We start from the raw sequence: 22,673 nt of genomic DNA, 5'->3' as shown, positions 1-22,673 counted from the left end.
TCCATTCATCTCCTTGCAGTAATTTGTGTTGGTCTAACACATTAAATTACTAAAAATGTCTACATTTTAAATTCCTAAGTTAGTGTGTGTGATACTGATGTAGACTGAAAGTTGTCCAGATTTTGACTGTAGGTCCAACAGATTCTTTCACTTTTCAAAATGACTTACTGGATGTTTACGGTATGTAGCTAAGATGCTGCTGTGTGAGTGAATATCTCTGCATGTAAAAGAAAAAAAAAACTAGCATGTGAGGAATGTGAGATCTTGACTTTCTGGCTTTTGCTAACCAAATGTGGAGCGTGGGAAAAATCCAGCGCCTGGCTCGGTTTTATCCCGTACTGGTTGATCTCTGTTTGTGTTCACCCTCTTCTCATCCAATACGTTGGATATGCACAGTTCTGGTTGCGTTAAATATTTACTGCACAGAGAGCCAGCCATTACCACTTTCTGCTGCAGTGTTGTGGATAAAGGAAAACAACATGATGGTCCCCAGGTATGGGGTCCTGCTAAATTTGTAGATGAATTTTTGTCCCAAATTACTTTGTCCTGGGGAGTAAAAAAGCTGATTGGGGATTTCCACATGCAGTTTGGTGCCTGTTATCTCTAATCCATTTTAATCCATTAAATTCTGATTGCTGCTGCTTTATAAACCTCCACTTGTACCCCATTAAAAAGCCAGAGCCAGAAATAAGCTCCTAACCATCTTTCGCTTTTGCTTTTAGCAGTGAGGAATCATTGTATTGAGTACAGCCTTGAGTAAAAAAAAAAGAAAGGGAAAAATAAAGAGAGTCACCTTGCCATCAGTGCAGCCACATTATGGTGTACTAGTCTGACTGTTGGCATGGAGATGTCTGATTTAACATTTGCATTGGAGCCCTAGAAACACCTTCAGAGCTCAAATAACACATGAAAAGCTGTAGGACAGAAAAAGAAACTCATAAAAGGCCAATGGAGCGGTCTTAATATAATAGGCTTATGTTTTTCAGGAATTCAATTCAAAAAGTGAAATTTATCCTTTACATTTTAAGAGTTTATTTCTGTTAATCTAGATGCAATCTAAAGGAATTTTAACAGTAATGTTATGTTATTTTATAAAATTGTAATTTTATTTTGATTTGGCTTTGTACTTAAGTGAATTTTAGGAAGCTTTATGTTGTATCTACCCTTTATTTAATTTGCTCTGTCTACTGTGCACTGGTGTGCCTCTTGGCCAGGTCTCCACTGAAAAAGAAACTTTATCTCAAGGGACTTCCTGGCAAATAAATAAACAGGTATGAGTGGACAGTTTTCCAGGAGTCACTGACACCCCACGAAAAGGCAAAGCCATAATAAGTCAACGCAGAAGAAGCCAGCTGTTCCCAAAGTGCTGAATCCATTGGCTACAGTGGGAGCAGTGGGAGACAAAAAGATTCACAAGCAAAGGGACATCCAAAGTTTAGAGGATTGTAGATTGAAAGAGTTTGTTGCATCCCTTATGTTAAGCAATGTCTGACGCACAGGAAACTTGTCGACTGGGCCAAGAAGAAAAAAGAGTTGCTTAGTGATCCAAAGTCCTCATTACATTTGGAAATCAAGGAAGAGAGGAGAGGCACAGAATCCAAGTTGCATGAGGTCAGTGCAGCTGTCTACCAGGAAATTTCAGAGCCCAAAATGAATAGAAATAAATTAGCTGAGTTATTGAGCCCCGATCGCTAGATTTGATCCAATTTCTGAATTGTTGTGTTGATTTATTTATTTTTTTTCAGCCGATTCCCTGTTGGATACGGCTGGTGTGTACGTTGGTTGCCTTTTTGTCTGGAGTGGTAGGAGGTGGCAGAAATAAAGTGTTGACTGGTCCGAATTCAGGTCAGCTGTCTTTGTGCATTACGTTGTATTTTTTTTTTGTGTGTGTGTGAGTTATTTTCTCTGGTTTGCCAACAGGAGGGTTTGTGTGTATCTAATGTCTGGCTGCTGCGACTGACTCCATGTACATTAGCAGAGCACAGCCGAAGGCGTGACGTCAACCTAAATGTGTTTTTGGAATTAGTGGCGATGCGGGGACCAGCTAGTAACGAGCTCCCGGTGAAGCAGGATGCAGACGTGTGTGTAGGTGTTGGTTTTTTACACAGGTGTGTGCGTGGGGGCGTGTGTGTGTGTGGGGATGCATGCAATGTGTGTATGTGATTGTTCTGAAGCTGATTTCAAGGCTCTTAGCCCCGCTTTAATCATCAAACTCTCACACGGACCACGATGTTGCATATCTACGGCGTGTTTTTCTGCCCCTCTGCATGGGAATTAGTAGGGATGCTTTTATCCACGCGTGTGAACAAAACTGTGCCTGCCACCCTTATAAGGTCAGGCAGTTTTAACCAGGAAGCATAAGAAAAGACGTGAGTCACAATTTTCCCTCGTATGCACAGAAACACAAAAACATCCTCTGCTCTGCCCTCAACGGGTTCCCTAAGGAACTATATAGTGTTTATGCTCATGAGTGTGTGTGTGACCATGTGTCCTGTAGTCTTAAGGGGGAGTTTTGTCACTAATGAGGTGCTGAGGTGTCCACGTAGTTGTTTTTCCCCAGAGATCTGGAAAGTGTTGGGTGAACAGCTGGTGCAGCACTGGAGGGGTCAGACTGCAGAGGAGGAGGAAGAGCAGGAGGAGGAGGAGGAGGACTGGTCCCCTTGATGCCTGTATATGTTTTCTGCAAGAAGATAATCTGCCTGGGTCTCTGGATGCTGTTTTTAGGGGTTCAGTTATTACATTTTTGCATAACTCTGAATGTTCTCGTGCAAATAGACCACAGTCAAGTTGTGTATTTTGGGGTGAATTCAGATTAGTAAAATATTTGGTATGCTTTTTAAACTAAACAGAGTACCAGTGGTACATTTTTTGTACAATTGGACATTTTTCTTTTATTTTTTTGTGGAAATCCCTTTAAAATGTTGTGTTTTGTCAGTGTTTTTTTCCATATATTGTAGCTTAGATATCTAAATTAGCATAAAAAGTAAATTGTTTTATTTTATTCAATACTTTTGCCTAAATCTGGGTATCAAAATGAGTGAAAGACTAACCATATGCAAATATTTCCAGATAAATATTTGCTGTGAACACAGTGAACATTTGTACTTATCCTTTAGTTTGCAAAACAAAATAAAATAAATGGACTGAGAACTCCAAGAAATTTCAGTCTAGAAAACTCTGAATTTATGGCATGGCAATGTGTCTGAACCACGTATTATTTCAGCAGCTATAAAAATAACTGTTGCTTTTCTGTTAAAGAATACATTTGATCATGCAGTACATTTTTAATTTAAGTACTTTGTGTGAATATAGAGATACATCTTTTACTCAAGTCTATAATATATCTTGATAATCTGACACTGACCCATGTTTATGGTAAAGCATCCACAGTTAGGTCATGGACAATACCACTAAACGGATTAATCTAATTCTTCCATGAAAATACAATGAAACAGACAAGACAAGAAACAACTGGTTATGTTTACGATGGAATGAAAATGGTCCATTCCCAGATCTACCTGCATAATGTGACTTATAAAACCTATAATTTCATGCCATTTCATTTTATAACAGACTCCATCAGAGCTGCAGATGTAGCTACAGCTGTGTGTGTGTGTATATATATTTGTGCTTAATGTCTCTGTGTCTCCAGAGTGCAGTGATTTGTGCCGTCAGCCTGGGTTTCTTCCAGACAATATTTCTGGCAGACATAACAAGAAAACTCCCTCAAGTGGCTGCCAGATTCACACGTCTCCAGCCTCAATCCTGCACAGAATTGCCTATGCGCTCAGCAAGCTTCCACAGATCTGACCTGTTTGGATCTCCTTGAGTCCGGTAAAAACCCAAACTAGTCCTAAGAGAGAAAAGGAAAGGCGTAATGGGGCACAAGGGTCAGATTTTGGGTCCTTGTGTCAGCTAGGCCTCTATTAGACTTGTGTTTTGGCTTGTTCACAGACATCTGGTTTGCATAGTAACTCATCTTTAGTGGAACCTGGCAATGGCGTTTTAATAAGTGGGGGAGTTTTTTTTTTTTTTAAACTCCCCTACTTAACAAAAACAAATGGCCTTGACATTTAAAATTTGCAGTTTGCTTATTTTATGTTATTGTGAAGCATGGTAAAGAGCATGGATGGCCTCATTCTTACCCAGTCTATCTCTCTGCCCTCTAGTACAACTTGTCTTTCTACAGCTGACGGAGAATAAGGAGAACTGAAACCTGACCTATTCTTGACAAGGATACATCACTGCTGCCAGGACGCATCTCTGTCTGCCCCTTTTTTTCTTGGTGCCAGGAAATGTCAGTTGGGTGTTTGATTGATGGAAAGCTGATGGAAGGACCAAGATAAGAAGTGCACTTGCCTCTGTATTTAGAATTCGTAGTAGTCTGAGTAAATGATTCATGGTGAAATTACAGAAAGAAGCAGAGAACTGGGTCAGAACTGCATTTGTAAAGATCAAAGGGTGTGAGAAAGACAATGGAGATGGAAAATGAGGTTGGAATTTTTATTACTGAAATGTGTATCTTTGCTAATGATGTTTGCAATTGAAGATATTTCCGTTTTACCTGTCCAACTTTTGTGATCCAGTGTGAATTATAGCCTCAGTTTCCTGTTGCTAGCTGACCTAATGTGGTCTGCTGCTCCTGTCATAGTTCACCTGCCTCCAGGTTCAACCTGTTCAGAGGTTCTGTGGTTATTAGAGCGAATGCTGCCTTTCTGTCATCTCAAACCACCGTCCCCATTCTCCTCTGACAACAACAAGGCATTTGTATCCGCACAACTGGTTCTCTGAATATTTTCTCCTTTTTTGGGCCATTCTCTGTGAACCATCCAGGCAGTCCAACTCCTCGGCGACTGCAATGCTGCACAAGTAGATATCACAAATGACAATTTCAAGAGAACTCAGTTTTAGGTTATGATCAACTCCAAAATCAAGACCCTGAAGCTCATATGAAATTTAAAGCTGGTTTTATGTTTAATGACCAGACGAAGCAAATTTTGCAAAGATGACATGTGGTATGTTTAGAGGAGTCATGGGTAACACTTTCAGCTTTTTGTTTATCAACCTTAAACCATGCTATTGGGTGTATTTGCTCTCATCGGTGCCTTACACAAAGTTAATAAAATAGCAAATAAAAACACCCCAACAAATTCTTAACATCTTCATCTTCAATACCCCCAAATGTACATCACAACAGATTTTTGAATGGATAAAAGAGGCTATTATTATTATTATTAATTAATTAATTAATTTAATTAATTTATTTATTTTTTGAGTAAACCAACTAATTTCAACTAGATCTACCAATTTTTGCAAATATCCTGCCAAAAACAATGGCAAGCCATTGTTGATGATTACAAAAACATATAATCAGGATGCAACTCACTTAGAGACATTTAATCAGTGGCGTATTTTTGATCCCGTATGAATAATTTCAACCCCTTTAGTACCTACATTGCATTTTTTTCTCTTTTATAGTTCTAGTTCTTAGTATCTATATGGCTTTGCTTGTCTGAGTGTGTGTGTTCGTGTGTACCTGCATGTAAAGAGTGTGCTTGCACAGGCCTGTTCCAGCTCCCTGAGGGTATGTCTGTGGTTTCTGTTATGGTCGCGTTCACATAGACCTATTTATTCTCTACGGCCTTTCCACTCTTTGCTATAATAGATACTAATTCACGTCCATGTGCACTGCAAATAGCATTCACAATTTAGTGAAGGAGTTCAGATATACCGCTTCTTTTTGTTCATGTTTGCTGTTGTACACACACAGAGAGACACTTGTGTGGCACTATTAGAGGGTGTGACTGAAATGGCTTTTGGTGATTTAATACTTCCTTCCTCCACACATGCAGAACGACTTTAAAGCTCGATGAAGGAAAAGGAAATGAGGAAGTAAGATGCAATAACAAGAATTATTCTCTAAATAGCACTAGAAATGGATTGATTTAGCAAAAGGTTTAGCAAAATGTTAGAAATTTTTAAAAGATCAAACGCATGAATTATGTCATTGCTTTAATTGAAAATAGTCGACTAGCAAGCTTGTAGCTTTCCAACCGTAGTTTTATTAGGGATTAACAGTGGTGTTTCTTCATCTTCTACCGTATTACAAATCACATTTTTTTCATCCAGCTGATCAGAGGACAAAAGTGGGGAAACTCTGTTACTCTGTGCTCCATGTAACTGAAGGAAAATCTTGGTCACTACGACACTTTTCTGGCGTTCCATTGGAAAGGTTTTAAACTGCAGGAATAGTTTGAAAGAAATTTTTTCCAATTTATAAAACAATAACATTTTAAAATCTTAGTGCACCTTGATACCAGCCAATGGCTAAATACTATAAACACTCACAGGTGACTTTAAGTACACCATCAGGGTTGGATCCCCTTTTTCCCTCCAAACTGCCCTAGTTCTTTGAGTGTCACTAATAAAGTGGACAGTAAATGTAATTTAGTTTCACTTAGAAAACAGACTTCTTTAACATGATTTGCACATTTAGCATTAAAACTAGGCACCTACTGTTTCTGAACTTGAAGCAAGTTTGTTACCATGGTTATGAGAAGGGTTGTCCAATGTGGATTTAGCATGAGCAATGTTTTTTAGTCAGATACTAAGCTCTGTGATGTTGACATTCAGCTGAAAGCTGATACCACCATTTATTTTCAGCTAACGTGACTAAATCTACTAAAGACACATTGTATGCTTGCTGATTTGAGCTTTTTTAATGTAATACACATCAGTGAGGCATTCATCGACACCCATAGGTGGGCGTAAGCACAGACAGACATGTACCCATAGAGGTCTTTGTGGGTTATAAACACCAGTGTGGTTTGTTTACATGCTCAGAATCAGTTTGGGAAGCTGTCATTTACCAAGACATACACACAGATATTTAGAGTGTGCACAGCGAGGCGGAAGGAGTGTGAGAGGAGCTGTTTGCACGGACCCGTCTGTGTGATTACCACCCTACAACAGTCTATTTCTGACCATCCACATTTTAGGTGCAGCTTGCCAGGAAGTGCAGTTTCCTGCTGAAGAGTCTGATTCAACAGCCTCAAGCTGTTGCACTTGTGTGTGTGTGTGTGTGTGTGTGTGTGTGTGTGTGTGTGTGTGTGTGGACAGACAGGAAAAGGCATGAAAGGGAGATGAGGGATCTTGTCTTCTACACAAACCCCGTTGCTATTTTTTAGGTGCAGGCGATCTTCTGCAGACTATAGTATTTCTTTTTAACTACAAGTCGTTTTTTTTAACATTTTGTCTTGGTGACCATGTCCTTAATGTCTTGATTGTTCCAAAACAGATGCTCTTTAGCTTCCAATAACCGTGGCCATACCTATATTATATATAGTAATTCTCAAAGTCCTTCTTCCCAAATCTTTGCCAACAAACTTGTAAATGCCAAGTATTATTGCTAATGTGTAAATAATGCAGCATTCCTGTGAGATACTTGTTCTGCTCCTGGACAGGAAGGAGTGAACAACTCAGCAGAAGCAAAGAAACACAGAATAATGTGGGGGGAAGTTTTGCTTAGAGAGTGATACCTGCGTAGAAGTAAAAGCAGACAGAAGACAGAGCGGATAAATCACCAAAACAGCAGTGGACTTAGTCACAGTGCATCATGGGAGGTCTCCCAGCATGTCTGGCCTGTAGTGGTTCACTTTTATTAGTGTGAAGTTTTAATCCTTTTGTCAGACAAAAATAAAGCATGACTGCTTTACCCCAAGTTGGAGTAGTTATCTCAAGAGAGAAACCTGACTATTGAAAACTGAGCGACCAATTCTTTATTTTACTTAAATATTTACTTCGACTCTGATTTAAAATTACCACATGATCATTTAACTGTGCTATAAGGTCTGAAGGAAGTCACGGAGCTTGCAGATTTACAGTGCAGAGTGCTTCATGTCAAGCTCAGTTAGTTTGTTTTTTTGGCATGATGCAGGTATTTACATAATGTTTCACTTCTTTCGACTGGTGCCGTCATGTCAGTTTTTCCACAATGGGTATGCCTAAATTTGGAAATATGTCTTGCTATGTTACATTTGGTGGAGAACTGCTGTTGGGGGGGAAAAAAGTATATATATATATTATATACTTATATTAGTATATATAGTATATAAAGTATATATTTGTACATTATTAACTTTTTCATATTTTGTGATGTTATAACAATAAAGCCTTTGTTTATTTTAATTGCATTTTGTACAATAAACAAATGCAAAGTAGTGTATAATTGTAGAGTAAACGAAAAGAAAGATCTACAAATTAAAATCAGTCACCTTGACTCTGACACCCTAGCATATAACCTCCACCTTAACTTAATCTCAGAGTAAATACATCTGTTCTAAGAAGGCCTCAGAGATTTGCCAAAGAACCTTTAAAAAACACATTAGAAAAGCTTATGATATGCAATAATTATGGTGAATTATGTGAAAATGATACAATATGCAGTAAATAACTAGGTAAACATTTCAATGTTTTTAATAGTGTTTATGACGCACACATTGAAGGGTTTGCTGTGTATAAAAATGTTGTGCACAAAGGGATTCTGGCTCGCAAACAAGCAAACAAAGTGCTATAAATAATATAATGTAAATTCATCTGACTTGCTCAAAATGCAAATTCACTGACCAGTAATCCTGCCTTGTCGCTGTGGCTCTGACAATTTATGCACAGATTTAAAACTGTTCTATTGTGATGTACATCTGTCCTGAATCTTGCACCTGACCAGCGACATTATCAAATCAGACATAAAAATATACATTGTGAGTAATATATCATATTTGATGATGGTTTGTGTTGATGATACACAGAGACACTCAAATATGCTTACTTTGAACCTTTTGGTATCTCTCTGAATGACACATTTTTTTCCTCCTGCTTTCACTTTCCTTCTTTCTCATCTTCTCTCCCTGCTATCCTTTGCTGTCTCACAGGTGGTGTCCTGCAGTCAGACGTTCGAACACATGGCTGACAGCATGAGGCCTTGAAAGAGCGTACAAGAGTGAGGGATCTTAAGGCGCCCCGTCGTAGAGAGAAGACGGAGTCTCTGGCTAGTCCCCTGCTATTTTTCAGCTGTGTTGGAGTCAGCAAGTTTTCTTCAGTCTTGCAAGGAAAATGGGATCTCTCTCTCTCTTTCTCTACATGCCATTTCCCTGTACATGGGTACGGGCCAGAGCAGCGTAAAGCCTTCCTGGCCTTGAATGAGACCCCTGGGGCTGTTCTGTGGAGGTATTTGTGATAACCCTGCTGGATGTTCTCTTGTCACCCTCCTTATTAGTGGCTAATGAGCTGCTGCTGGAGACCAAAAGGAGAATGTGCCTGTTGAGAGAGGCGGGACCTTACAGCTGTTATTAAGAGACCGAAGGATCTCAGACAAGGAAGTCTTTGCCCTTCCCCAAAAAAAAAAAAAACAGCAGCTGCCTTTGAAACCAGCAGCTTTGAAATCATGAACATATTTTAACTCTGAAACTTTTGATATGTCTTCCTTTTCTGGTATTAATTATTCATATTCTGTGTTAGTATTATATGTCTGTTGACAATGACATGAATCAGATCAAAGACGCATTATTTCGACATGATGATTCAGCCATTGAATCTGTATGTGTTACTTTTTAAAAGTGAAAATTATTAACAAGCGGATCTCTTATGAAACTTTGTTACACATCTCTTGTTTGTTGTAAATTTATTACCTTTGACCATCTTATGTCTTGAAAAAAAATTGGTCACCATGGCAGCAGCCTATCGTGTCGTTGTAAGCAGTGTGAGCTGCTACAACAGTGTGGTGGTGGACCGACGTGCTCACTCCCAAGCTGTGCACTACTGTGCAGGGCCATGCGGGGCGCTGTCCCAAGGTTTAGACTGTACCATTGCACACCGTGGCACGTGCTCTGAGTTTCTTGTTGCCCCTGATGCCACATTCAATGACTTCAACAGCTCGCCCATACAACCCCGTAACATGATCTCTCCCCACCTTCCTAACCATAATAAACTTTGTATTTCCATGGATACTATTCATAATGGTGGTCTGGAGAGGGCGGGCAGCAGTGGCAATTTGTCTTTAGGGGAAGACAGCCCCACATGGCGGGGTAAAAAGACCTCGAGTGGCACAGGATCTACTGGCAACCTGAGCTGCTCTGGCAGCTTGAAGGACATTACTGAAGAGGCCATTAACCTGGCCAGCGGCAAGCTCAAAGAATTTTCTTTTGACAAGCTCCGCCTGTCCTCCTCTAGTCATGTTACTCTCCGCAAAGGACGTAAAGTACGCCCTGACTCTTTTAGTCGTCGCTCAACTGACCTGGAGATCATCTATGGCCACTTCAGCTCCAGTCTTACAACAAGCACAATAACTAATAGTATGACAAATGGCATAATTACTTCTAATGATGAAAATGTGCCACCATTTATGCTAGGGAAAGGAAATGGGGCAGAAGAAACAAAGTTAAAGGGGAGCTCTGGTTCTCTGTCAGCCACCACGAAAGTGGGGAATGGCTCAACAAGCAGCCTTTCAAGTATTGGATCACTGGACCAGAGTCTAAATACCGTGGCATCACTGTACCGCACCACCCTTGGAGAGGAGAACCTAATTGCCCGACTGCTAGAGAAGACAAGGGCAGAAGCTGGCAGTGGGGGGGCAGGTGGTGAGGACATCCGTGCCTGCCTTGACATCCTGCTTAAATGTTCTGAAGACCTAAAGAAATGCACTGACATCATCAAACAATGCATCAGGCGCAAGGCAGGTGGAGGGCCAGAGGATGGAGGAACAAATCCTGACAGTGTTTATCGGGCTGTGATGACCCGACTCAGCTCCTATCTCAAGAGACTTCCTTTAGAGTTGGAAGGGGTTGGAAGTTTGGGAGGCACGGGGCAGGGTGGTCAAGGCACACCTGGAAGCGGGCACAGTGACCTCGCTGAATTGATCAACACAATTCACTCTATCCAACAGGGACCCTTTTCTCCAATCTTTGGCAATGAACAACCTCCCCGCTATGAAGACGTTGTGCAGTCACCTCCCATCTCCAAGAAATTTTTACACTCAACATCTTCTGCTCCTTCATCAGCCTCTCCTTCATCCACATTATTAAAATCAGATTCCATCCATACCAAATCAGTCCAGAGTTCAGTTTCGCCAAAGGGTACCTCACTTACTAATGGACTACAGTCCACACATGCTTCTTTGACCACCCGGCACACTCTGTCTCCTCCACCTGTGACATGTTCGCCTTCTAGTTCTTCTCCAACACACTCACCCTCCCCTCTTCGAAACTCTCCTACATCATCATTCACACACACTCCCCCGACATCACCCATGGAAGCGCTATACATCGAGGAAGAGGAGGCAGAAATCGGAAAGACTGCAGATCATATCTCACAGCTGACACACATGCCAACCAGAGGGATTAACAATACCCAGAACAAAAATGGAACTATCATGGGGCAACAACTGCACTTATCCCAATCTAACACAGCTAATAACTCTTCACATCATTTGCCAGGAAGCTCCGGCTACATTCCCACTTGGCCTTCCTCCACCTCTTTAACAGTCTCAACACCCAAAGCTACTTCACACAGAAATGATGACATTGATAAGCTACTGATGGACTTGGAGAATCTCTCTCAGAGTATGAGCCATCCTAGAACCACAGAGCCTCCACTTCCTGCTAAGACCAGGAAGAGAGGAGTAGCACAAGCGATTATCTCCAATGAGTCTCTTACTCAAGCCAGAATGGTTCAATACCAGGTTCAAAAACCAGCCAGCCACCTGGGCATGAATGGTGTTAACTCCAGGGTGACCCAGAGCCCCACTCCTCCTCAGGGAGAGAACAGTGAACCTGGCACAGGAGATGAAGAGGATGGGGCACTGTTGTTGAGAATTCTTGAGAGCATTGAAAGTTTTGCCCAGGAACTTGTTGACTCTGGGGCAGGGAGTTCAGGTAGTGCCGAGAGAAAAGTTGGAAAGGAGAAGGAGGTGATGAGGCTCCTGCAAGATACACTTGTCACTGCTGGTAGGGCCGAAACACCAGACAACACAACCCCACCGGTAGTCCCCACTGCTCCCTCCATGCACACAGCTATAGTCCAACCTGTGGCTTCAAACCACACTCAGGAAAATGCACCCAAAGTTTTATCTGCATTAGCTTTTACAAGTGCAGCATCTGAAGCGGAGTGCAATGCTGCAGTTGAATCTGAACCTAGAACTACATCAGATGCTGATCCAGAAAATTTGTCTAAGTCAGTGCCAGATGAAACTACTGATACTTCTACGGTCGAGGTTCATTCAGAATCCCCTCCTGCTTCTGGAGCTTATACAGCTGGAAACCTTCAGGATTGCACCCTTGAAGATGAACCTGCACCTGCAGTCTCTGTAGAAGAACCATCTTCTGTTGCCATATCAGCCACAGAAGATGCCGTCATTGCTGATGGTGAACCCTTGGCTTCGAAAAACACTGGTTCTACCCTTCTCATCCAGCAGACTCTAGAGGTCATCAGGGTAAGTAATCCACAGTCACAAATGCACTGTCAACGAATTAACCAAAGATACTTACATTCACTGCTTTATGAAGATGTATAGTCAAGCAACTATATTACAACCCTTTGAAGCCCAATAAATCTTATAGATTTATTTACAATATGCCCATTATATCCAACATTCTCAAGATGTTTTATCACTCATATGGTGGTGCACATTGTCAGGAAGACAACATCACTGCAGGTCTTTGCAATTAGTTAAACACTGATAATGCTGATCTATAGCTGGGTGCCACTTTGAAGGCTTTGAAGGACATCTGGGGCAGGGAAGGACTCCCTGTGAACTCAAGTATGTTGTCTTTGGCTGGGTGAACAAAATTCTACCTAAGATCAGTAGCACACTACTAGCGGATGTTTAGTGTACTACGGAGCAGAAAGCTGACGTCGATGTTTCTCCCTGCATCCAATGGGTAGCGCAGGTTGCTACAATAGATAGTAGCCACACAGGCACTCCCACCAGAAGGAAACAAACGCACCCAGTACAACACCTTCATTCTATTGGCTGGGAGGTTGTCAGTCGACTGTGCCAAAAGGTAGTTCTATGTTTCGTAAGCGAGCAGAGTCGAACAGAGACCAAGTCTGAGCGCGAGGAGAAGCTTTGAGTACAATTATTACAAGTTTTGAGAAGAAAGATGTGAAGTCCTGCTTTCAAAATAAAAATGTAAGCAAAAGTACTAAAAGTTTTGAGAACAAAAGATATGAAATCCTGCTTTCAGACTGAAAATAGGTGCTCTTGGATCATGGCAGAAAAATTCCCCCATAAACAACTGCCTTATAAAATGTTAGGGATGTAGCTTCTCTGAGTGACGGGGCTGAATGAAGAGTGTAATTAAGTGTGATGAGTGTGATGATTCGGTTTCAGAGTCTGTGCTTGAATAATAAAGGCTGAAGCTCCGAATCGTGGAACAGAACAGCTCATTGTTTTAGGAGACGCTCTTTCTCTGTTGACTTTTCCTGTATGTGTTTTGTTCTATCTATGTGTGTGTGTGTGTGTGTGGGTGTGTGTGTGTGGAGGCTGTGTGTGTGCTTTGCTTTCCTCACTGGGGAATATTTAAAAGTAATTTAGGCCTGTGAAGGAGAGTACTGGAGCATGTTATTTACATGTGTGTGTGTGTGTGTGCATGTGCATCCACAGTGGGTACCAACATTGCAGTGTATAATCTCAGAAAGAAGGGTTGCCTCCACCTGTCTGTGATGTGGATATTTAACAGCACATTATGGATTTAAAGAATTATGTGCGACAGACATGCTCACATTCCCACACTCCTTCAAATCATTTCTATTGTCACTTTTCTTTCTTCTTTTAATTTTTTAATCCTCTCCCATTAGTCCTCCTAAAAAGGCTCCCACTGATGTTTGAATGTGTTTATATGCCGAGCTCTGTAACCCTATGCCCTGCTGATATGTAGGGCACCTACATATGAGGTTACCATGGTACCGGGCCTTGTTGGAGCAGAACTGACAAAACACCAAACAAACACATCATTACACAATCTCTTTCGGCCTTCATCGTCAGGTCTTCCCAGTTGATTTTGCTTCCTCTTCACTTTTTGTTTTCTTTCTGCTTCTCTGCCTCCAATGCTTCATGCTTTCTCATATTTCTTTTTAATAGCTTGCAGGTTGCGTTGATCTCCTTAGTGTCCTCCTTTTACCTGCAGTGAGGCAATAAGTCTATGTTCACCGCAAGTTCTCTCGCTGCCCTGTGATTGGTCGCTCTGGTATTTTGGGAGAGTTGAATAACAGTTGTTGCTGTGTGCAGGGCAGAGAAACCTAATGAGACGTGGCGATTGGAGCCCGGCTGGAGTTGGTGGAGGGAGGTTGGGGCTGTTGGCACGTTGAGTGTTAACGGTGTTGTTACCCTACATCCCCTCCCTATCCTACCACCAGCCCCCGGCTGAACTAGGTGCTAGGCAGACCTAAATCTGTCCACCCCTCTGTACTATGGCATCCCGCTAACAGACTTACTGTCGCCACAGTGTAAATGGACCTGCGTGTGGTGTGTGGGACGATGTGTAAGTCAACACAAGTTTATTATGAATTTTTCAGCTGTATAAGGAGGTATGTTTGTTTAAATGCAAGTGCATATGCAAGAAAAAGACTTACAGATGAATGAGTCTCAGTTGACGAAGACTGGTGTCCTACGAAAACATGTCTGTTGGGATGTGTGTGTGTGTTGTCTCATCAGTAAGATGATCCATTGCTACTGTATGTCACATCTGAGTTTGAGAATAGCTCCTAGACACGCAACACCAAGACAGGCACTCTGGAAATTATGCTAATATTGCTCAGCAATGATCAAGCCACTCGAGTTTCAGATTTGGACTAGAGACTCATTTAAGTCTCAAAAATAAAGACTTCAGACTTGACTTAGACTCTTCATCTGAGTCTTGAGTCTCATAAATAAAACTTTGTATCTCATTTGATGGGAAGTAAAAGCAAATACATGAGCTAGTTGCACTGACAGCTGATGCTCTGGATGCTCATATTTTTTTGTGCATTCTAGGCGATACGGAATTTTGTCGCAGAATTTATTGACGTTAATTGCAACAACAATATTTTAATAAACACACTTGTTAATTTGTGAACTGTGGGTTGTTAATTTGTTTTACAACAATCTATTCATTTTAGCAGCATTTTTATGTTCTTGACTACATGGATGTTTTTGAAGCTGAACACTATGAAATGACTCCAGATCATTTCATAACAAAAGAAGATTACCTTGCCTCCAAAACAAGCGGTCCCTCACTCATTATGCTGTCATCTATAGAGTTTCTTGAAACATCTTTATTATTTGTACTTGACAACAACACTTTTAGATTTGGTTCAGATTTGCTGACAATTTTACAAATCGTCATACTCTTCAATCTTAGAGTGGGAAGAAGAAAACATCCCAAACTTCATACAGTGCATCGACTTGAACTGTAGCATTCTTCTCCTTATTCTAGCAACACATTTGAAGACATGGATTAGATGTTACCCCATGTCATTACAAAGACAACATAAAACTGTTTTGATTTATTCAGTAATTCTGAATTGACAAGTGTTGATCTCTATCTTTTTTCTTATGTAGATAAATGTACATTTACTTTTGAGTAGTAGTATATTTGATCAATTTAAAATAATAGGTTAAAGAAATTCAAAACAGTATTGGAAAGTTACATTAAATCTTAAAAGGTTAATAGACAATTGTTTAATATCTGTGTTTAATATAATACAATATTTGAACTCCCAATGTGTTTTAGGGAATCTGGATACTGTTGATGAAAAAAAGTTTGAGTCTTGAACTAGAGTAATCCATCATGACCTTCCTCCACCTGTTGCTACATATTGACTGTCAGCTGACTGAAAGAAGCCTTCAAAAACAACAAAAAAACTCTACACGTTTTATTGTTTAGAAATGTATGTAATTGTGAATAACATGAAAATTAAAGAGTGCAAACATCAGTCTTATATTATTAACATAACATGACAGTTGGCAAGTTGTTAGCAGCATGCCTGCGGGTTCTTCCCGAGCAGACAGCCTGACTAACGAACCAGCTAATATTAGCTTGCTACAGTGTACTTGTCTTACCCTGAAGAGCAAAATGGTGAAACGGAGTGATATTCTGCATTAGTACTAGAACAAGTATTAATTTAATGGTAATTTATTATTTCTTTTTTCATAGGTGCATTTGTCAAAACTAAAATAAAACAAATGAATTTGATGGATAACTTTATTACAACTGCCATAGTCGAAATGCGATATAATAGCATCAATTATAATTGTTACGTTCCAGGATATTCTTTTGCTTTTGGTTATCTGAGAATCTCTTAATGGCACATACCTACTGCAGGGCTTTAGTTTTAGTTTTTTGCATCCAGTCAGAACATACCCGTTAATCTTCATGACGACAAGGATGCCAGCCGATCTCACTCGAAGGCAAGACCGCATCTAGAGCATAGAGACATGGCTGCAGTAACGCCACGAGTCGAGGTTCATCATGTCAGCAGCCTCTTTCTCTTCCAAAAATAAGAGGCTGAAGTCTGACATGTTTTTGTTTCTGCTCTCCGAACGGTGACATAATTTACAGACACACTTAGGCCCCTGGCGGCATCGAGAGCTGCCAGTCTGATGGCTTTATTAACTCTCTGGTGGTTCGAGTGGTTATGCCAACTGTTTGGGACGTGCTTGCTGTTCCAAAATAGCACTAGTTGGCTAACCGTTCTTTCTGAATGTGCGGAAAGTGGTAAACATGTAAGCGCACTAAGCAAGATAATAGAGTATGAAAACATTTAGAATGACCTTCTCTGAAAAATGCATTGCATTTAGTTCTAAAACTATAAGGATAAAAGAGAAACGGCTACCCAGGCAATAGTAAGCTTAAATTAAAGGTTTGCCCTTAGCTGTTTGTTTTTATATGGTCAAACAATATTCACTTCGCTGAAAGCACAATTATTGCAAGCTAAATAATTGTTTCACTATAACAGCGCCATCAGAACCAGCAGAGCTCTTACAGGTATCACGAAATTGCTATTTGCAATTATTTAGGCAGACTGCAACTATTTTTCATAACCATTCTAGCCTGCCTGGTCCTTCCATGAACATAAAAATACATTCTTATTTTCATTATTATTTCTTTCAGATTTTCCAACCCCATGAACTTCTTTTTGTTTTGCATTTGCTTAGCAGCAAATACCTCCCTTCAGTACTTTATCTGAAGGTTGATCCACTCTTTTTACTTTAAAATCATGAGCATAAAAAAAATGACCGTACACAGGGGCTCTGACTGGATGAGAGTAAACATGCAGCTAAAGCTACATTAGGATTTAACCAGTAGTATATTCATGCGTTAAAATTTTACTGCCCACATTTTTAGTCAGGACAAGAGAGCAATTAACCGTTTGGGGAAAAAAAGTATGAAATGTTTTGGTATAGACAGTTAAACAAATAATAAAAGGAGCAACAAGGAGGAAGAAGTAGTAAGAGGACAAAAGAGGCAGAAGAATAAATGTTTGTGACACAAGGAGAAATAAAATATTTTTATTTTAGTTCCTGGCTAAGAAATGGAAAAAAAAAATCATGGGTTAATATTAGAAAAGGACGACAGAAAGATGGAGTAACTCAAATTGCAGCACCTGGGGGGAAACGAGTCATGCCGGTGGGCCCTGCATTGTGCAGTTGTTGACTTTGGGTCTGCGGAGGGTGACATCATTCCTTGGCCGCCTCCACAGGAAATAAGGTCAGAGCAGGAACTTTGGCCAAGCGTGGAAAGTTGCTCGTTTTGACCTAGGTGCAAGTACATGGATGAATGCGTGCACTTTTAGTTACACACTCAGTATACTTTCAGCCAGGGAGGCTTGGATTGTTGTAAGTAAGAATGGTTCCAATAGACTCCATGGTCAGCCTGAACAATGGGACATTCACCACAATACACACATCCAAGTGATCACACTCACATAGGGGCTTGCAAAACGCATCCTAACCCATTGTGTGTATTTCATAGTATTTGATGTTACACAAGTAGTGCATATTTGTGAGAAGGAATGAACGTGGTTTTTGAAAGGATTTACAAATAAAAATCTAAAAAGCAAGTCAATACACTGTAGAATTATTGAGTTTATTTTTTGCAAATACAGCTGCAAGTCTTATAGGTTATGTCTACCCCAGCAACAGACATATACAGACTAACATTTTAGCTAAAAAATACACAAAAATTTGTGGTCACCATAGTAAAAGAAAATTCAAGCAGCATTGATACTTTTGCAAGGCTCTGCTTAGGAATGGTTTAGTTACCTCCATGTTTTTCTGATTTATTGTTATGTGCACACGCTCATTGAGGCTACCCCGTAATTCACTCACAGTGAATGCTTGGATGTCATCCAACTGTTCCTAGTGTGAGGCGCGTCTCTCAAGTATGAGTGAGTGTGCGGACTCTACGTGCAACCCCAACTTTTTTGTGCATGTAGAGTTTTTCATCTGAAAAGTCAGCAGAGGGAGTCACAACTGCGTAACACCCTCAGCTTCCCCCGGGTTGCTGTGGAAACCACCACAACATGTTTATGAGCAGAAGATAGGAGGAAGGACTCCCTCATCCCAGAATATAAGTTGTGCAATGCGATTGGCTGACTGGGATTCCCCCCTGCAGAATCACGGCACCATGGGAGATCAGACGCAGGCTGAATGTTTTTTTTGTTTGTTTGGGTTTTTTTTAGATTTAAATCAGCACCACTGTGTTGGGGATGGGTGTGTATGGGCTTGTGTGTGCTCAGGGATCTTTGTTTCCTTGTAAAGGAGCTTGCCAGTGATCCAGAACATCATGGCTCTGTAAAGGCTTGGGTGTTACCCACTCCTCCACCCATCAACTTCCAGCCTACGTATTTATCCATCTCTCTTTGAACCTAGCTCTGCTCCACCCAAACTAAGCCAGGGGTGTTCGTCCTCGCTGATGAGATGCTCTCACCAGCATCCATACCAGGATTTATGCTTGGAAAACATGTCTTAGCTTGGCAACCTCTAATATAACTTAATGTGAATAAAATATAAGAATACCAAGTTTCAACCTTAATCAACATCTCTTTTGCTTTTAACATAAGTTATCAGTGGCAGTTCTGCATGCTGTTGCTATGTTGATGCAAATACAAGTCGTATCTAATTTACAAAAGTGAGTCTATGAGAATATAAAGCCAAAAGGGGGTCAGAACCTTCGGCGTCATCGTCAGTTCCATTCCATTCTAATAACAGAGTTCTGCTGCCCTCTAGTGTGACTTAAGCCTAACTGCAAGCTCACTCTTGGTTTCAACATGAAAAGAGACTTTTGCCACCATCTGCAGGACGACTTGAGTGTTGCGGAATTTGAAATCAGATTTTACATGCATGGATGAAAACAGTGCAGAATGTCTTTTCAGTGTTGAAACAAAAAGACCTGATGTGATTTAAAATGAAAATCACATCGTTTGTTGTATATAAAAACAAGAGGGCAGGGAAGCTAATGGCCTTTTTATGTCCTAAGCATTATTTCAAATGTTTATAAACATGTTTCAGTTCTATTTGATGGATCTAAATATAACATTGAAAGGCTGTGGCATTGAATGTGACGTGGGATCATTGATGCCTTTTTTTTCCAATAAAAAAGCAAGGTGCTGCTTTTCTCTGCTGGTAGCTGTGTGAAACTACACTGTAGCAACAACTCTAGAGCATGTAATCCAGCAGTTCCCCTTATGTAGGATTAGTCGCTTTGAATCCTGAGATGCACTGTAAATAGGTAATGTGAAACATAAAAAATCCCTTAGTCAGCATAAATTTTACATCTCAGGTCCACAAACAGTAGTGGATGATTAAATAGTGTACACTGTAAGGAAAAAAAGCCAAATGTGTCTACACATTTTGTATGTGGGAAGAATTAAGGGGCATGCATACTTCTGCGAGGCCTAATGTTTTTTTCTTTTTACAAATGTGCGGCTGTAGTTGATGATGGAGCTTCTTGGTGAATGTTTTGATTCCACCTTTCAGGCTCACGTATTTCCAGCAACTGTGGAGTACGTTGGTATGGGATAAAACCTGCATCATGGTCTGTTTTGGTGTTTGAGGAGGTAATCTTATTATGCCAGAACAGCCTCTGCTTCCACTCAGAGAGAAGCAGCTGTGTTTTTAACTACTCCCATGTTGTCTTCCTCAAATTCGGAAGTGAACTAGACCGTGAATAGCACTGATTCACTTCATCTATCACGGAAGCGGCATTTGAACCTGATTCAATCTTTCAGACTTTGAGGAGGGGAGGGCGGTTCCCAAGGTAACTGGGCTGTGGGAGTGCTTGCAGCTCCTTGTCAAGAGGAAGCGAGACTGGAAATAAAGAACATTAGAGCAGCGAAGTGAACTGTGTTTCCCATTCTTGGCATGGGAGCCCTGAGAGCATTCCTCCCACATCTCTATCCAGGGAAAGGGTTATCACCATGGTGATGACATTTGGCAGTGTTGGTCCAAAGCGAGTCGCTGTACAATCACATGGGAAAGACATGGGATAGTAACCTGCTTCCCATCATATCAGGTTTAGGTTTAAACTTAGAAGAGGTAATTTTGCTCTTGGTCTTCAAAAATAACATCCCATAAAAAAAGCATATGGCTGGCATTCAAAACAATACACACTCTCCAGCGAGATTGAAAGTGGAGCTATACTTATATAATGAAAACATAACATTTTTTACTTTTTACCAACTTAATTTTATTTTACCTAATTTACAACTCCAAGAAATAATCTCAGTTGGATTCAGAAATAACCGGGCACTTTTTATTTTTGTAGTATACTCATATACAGCGGAGCAAATCCTCACAATTACTGAGAAAACTTGTGCTTTCCCTCCTTCATTTTTGATCCAAGCAAGCAAGATCAATCCCTGCGGTGGGACATATTTATAGTCTGTAAATCTTCTTAATGTTTCTTTCATCCTCCAGGCAAAACATAAATGTTAGAACTAATTGCTACATTTTGGTCCTCCCCTGATTGGGGAGCACCCCGTGTACTAGTATCGGATTTGGATAAAAGTTTTTTTGTCTCAATATGATCTCTTCATTAAGACAGCTTAGAGTGCCTATAAAGAGTATTCAGTCCCTTGGATGGTTTAACCTTTTTAAATGCTTTTAAGAATCCATCCTAATGTACAAAATGTGGCTTTTTTTGACCAACAAAGTTATAAATAAGCCCTTGAATGTCAAAGCAAAAACTGATTCCTATAAAATTACAATTATTTAACATAAAATAAGTGATTACATAAATATTCGCCTCTTCATGTCAGTTTTTAGTAGCTTTGTTACAAATGCCAGCCTATCATCAATCAGATCAGTATGCAGCTTCAGAATGGATATAGCCTTCTGCGACAAAAAAGTAGCCACCGTTGGATGTGCAACAGTCTTAATTTTGGCACTGAAACTGCGCCATATTGTCTTTAAAACACATGGAGGCAATGTGAGTGGGAGGTCATGATGATTTTCATTGGACCAGGGTCATTGTGTTTATTGATAATATGACAGAAGACAACAGAGGCCAGAGGAATGATGAAATGTTCTTGAGAAGTATCCTCTCTGGTGAGTGAGCCACACAGAACAAAGCTGTCTTGGCAAGATTTTAAAGTATCATTGGAAACGGACGCACAGAGAAAACAACACTGGAGATAATGTCAACCTTTATGCCCATTTGAGTCAACATTTAAGAATAATTAGTTAGGCGAGTTCCTTTCCACCTTTTCTTACTAAGACTGCTTCAGTCTGTATTCAATGAATGAAGATAATTGGCCCATTTCCCAATTGTGAATACTCCTCATCCTGCAAGACTTATACAAGAATCCATTTAAGATTCCCTTTTGAATGAACATCTTTTCCAAGTTCAGTTGAAAGATCTTGAGGGGAAAAAACTTCTTTTCCACAGTGTGATGTCCCATTTTCTTGTAGTGCAATGGGAAATCTTGCTGTCTGGAAACCAAAGAACCTGTTTCTGAACTGCTACAATGTTTTTAGGTTTTGTTTGTGGCAAAGTCTCTTACTGACTGTTCCTCAGACAAAGCACAAATGCGGGGGTGATTGTGCCTTTTCTGCAGTCGCACCTTCTTCTTTCCACTAGTTCTCCTATAAAATAATTTGGCCTCTTTAAATCAAAGCTCAAGAGTTTTTTTTAATTTTGACAGACTTTTGACAAACAAACATGGTGTGAAACTTCTGGTTTTATCTGGTCTTTCTTCCTTTTGACCTGCTCTCATGTTCTCTTTATTTTGTGAAGCACTTTGCTCACCAACATTGCGTTTGTGGAAAGTGCTATAGAAATAATTGATTGAAAGTCTGATTTACTCTCTTCAGGACAAAAACTTCCATCATGTTCTTGCTTCAGTCTATGTGACGTATCGTAGGTAAACTTGACAAAAAGACAGACTTTCTTGGACTTCATCAATGTGTTGATGGTTTGAGCTCAATGACCTAAACGTGATGTTCACTCCATGACACTGGTCGTAAATTTGCTGTCTTGCTCAGCATCTATTTTTGATGCTGTTTCAGAAAAATTTTGCAGTCCACGTTTGACATAATTTTGAATTTGGCTGGCTCACTTACACCAGACTTTTTAGCTAAGTTTGTGCTCAAGTGTCAACTCTTGAGTTCAACTTAAATTCAAAAGGATTGAATAAAGGCA

At 40.3% G+C, this 22,673-nt stretch overlaps 1 protein-coding gene across 2 annotated transcripts in view; it reads left to right on the top strand.

Annotated features, from left to right (window-relative positions):
* Positions 1-22,673, top strand: part of ppp2r3a (protein phosphatase 2, regulatory subunit B'', alpha) — a 67,009-nt gene that overhangs the window by 28,268 nt on the left and 16,068 nt on the right. The window contains exons 1-2 of one of the 2 annotated variants that reach the window (XM_028000025.1): positions 1,763-1,845; positions 8,931-12,484. In XM_028000025.1, coding sequence (XP_027855826.1) covers positions 9,725-12,484 — 2,760 coding nt within the window. In that variant the 5' untranslated portion in view covers positions 1,763-1,845; positions 8,931-9,724. Of the gene's footprint in view, positions 1-1,762; positions 1,846-8,930; positions 12,485-22,673 lie in introns of those variants that run through there. The other variant, XM_028000024.1, reaches the window with a different exon arrangement.

Source organism: Xiphophorus couchianus, chromosome 19 (genome assembly GCF_001444195.1).
Source record: "Xiphophorus couchianus chromosome 19, X_couchianus-1.0, whole genome shotgun sequence".
In the NCBI taxonomy this organism is placed as follows: Eukaryota; Metazoa; Chordata; class Actinopteri; order Cyprinodontiformes; family Poeciliidae; genus Xiphophorus; species Xiphophorus couchianus.
The sequence above is the reverse complement of the archived record's forward strand: the minus strand, read 5'-3'. Positions and strand labels throughout refer to the sequence as shown.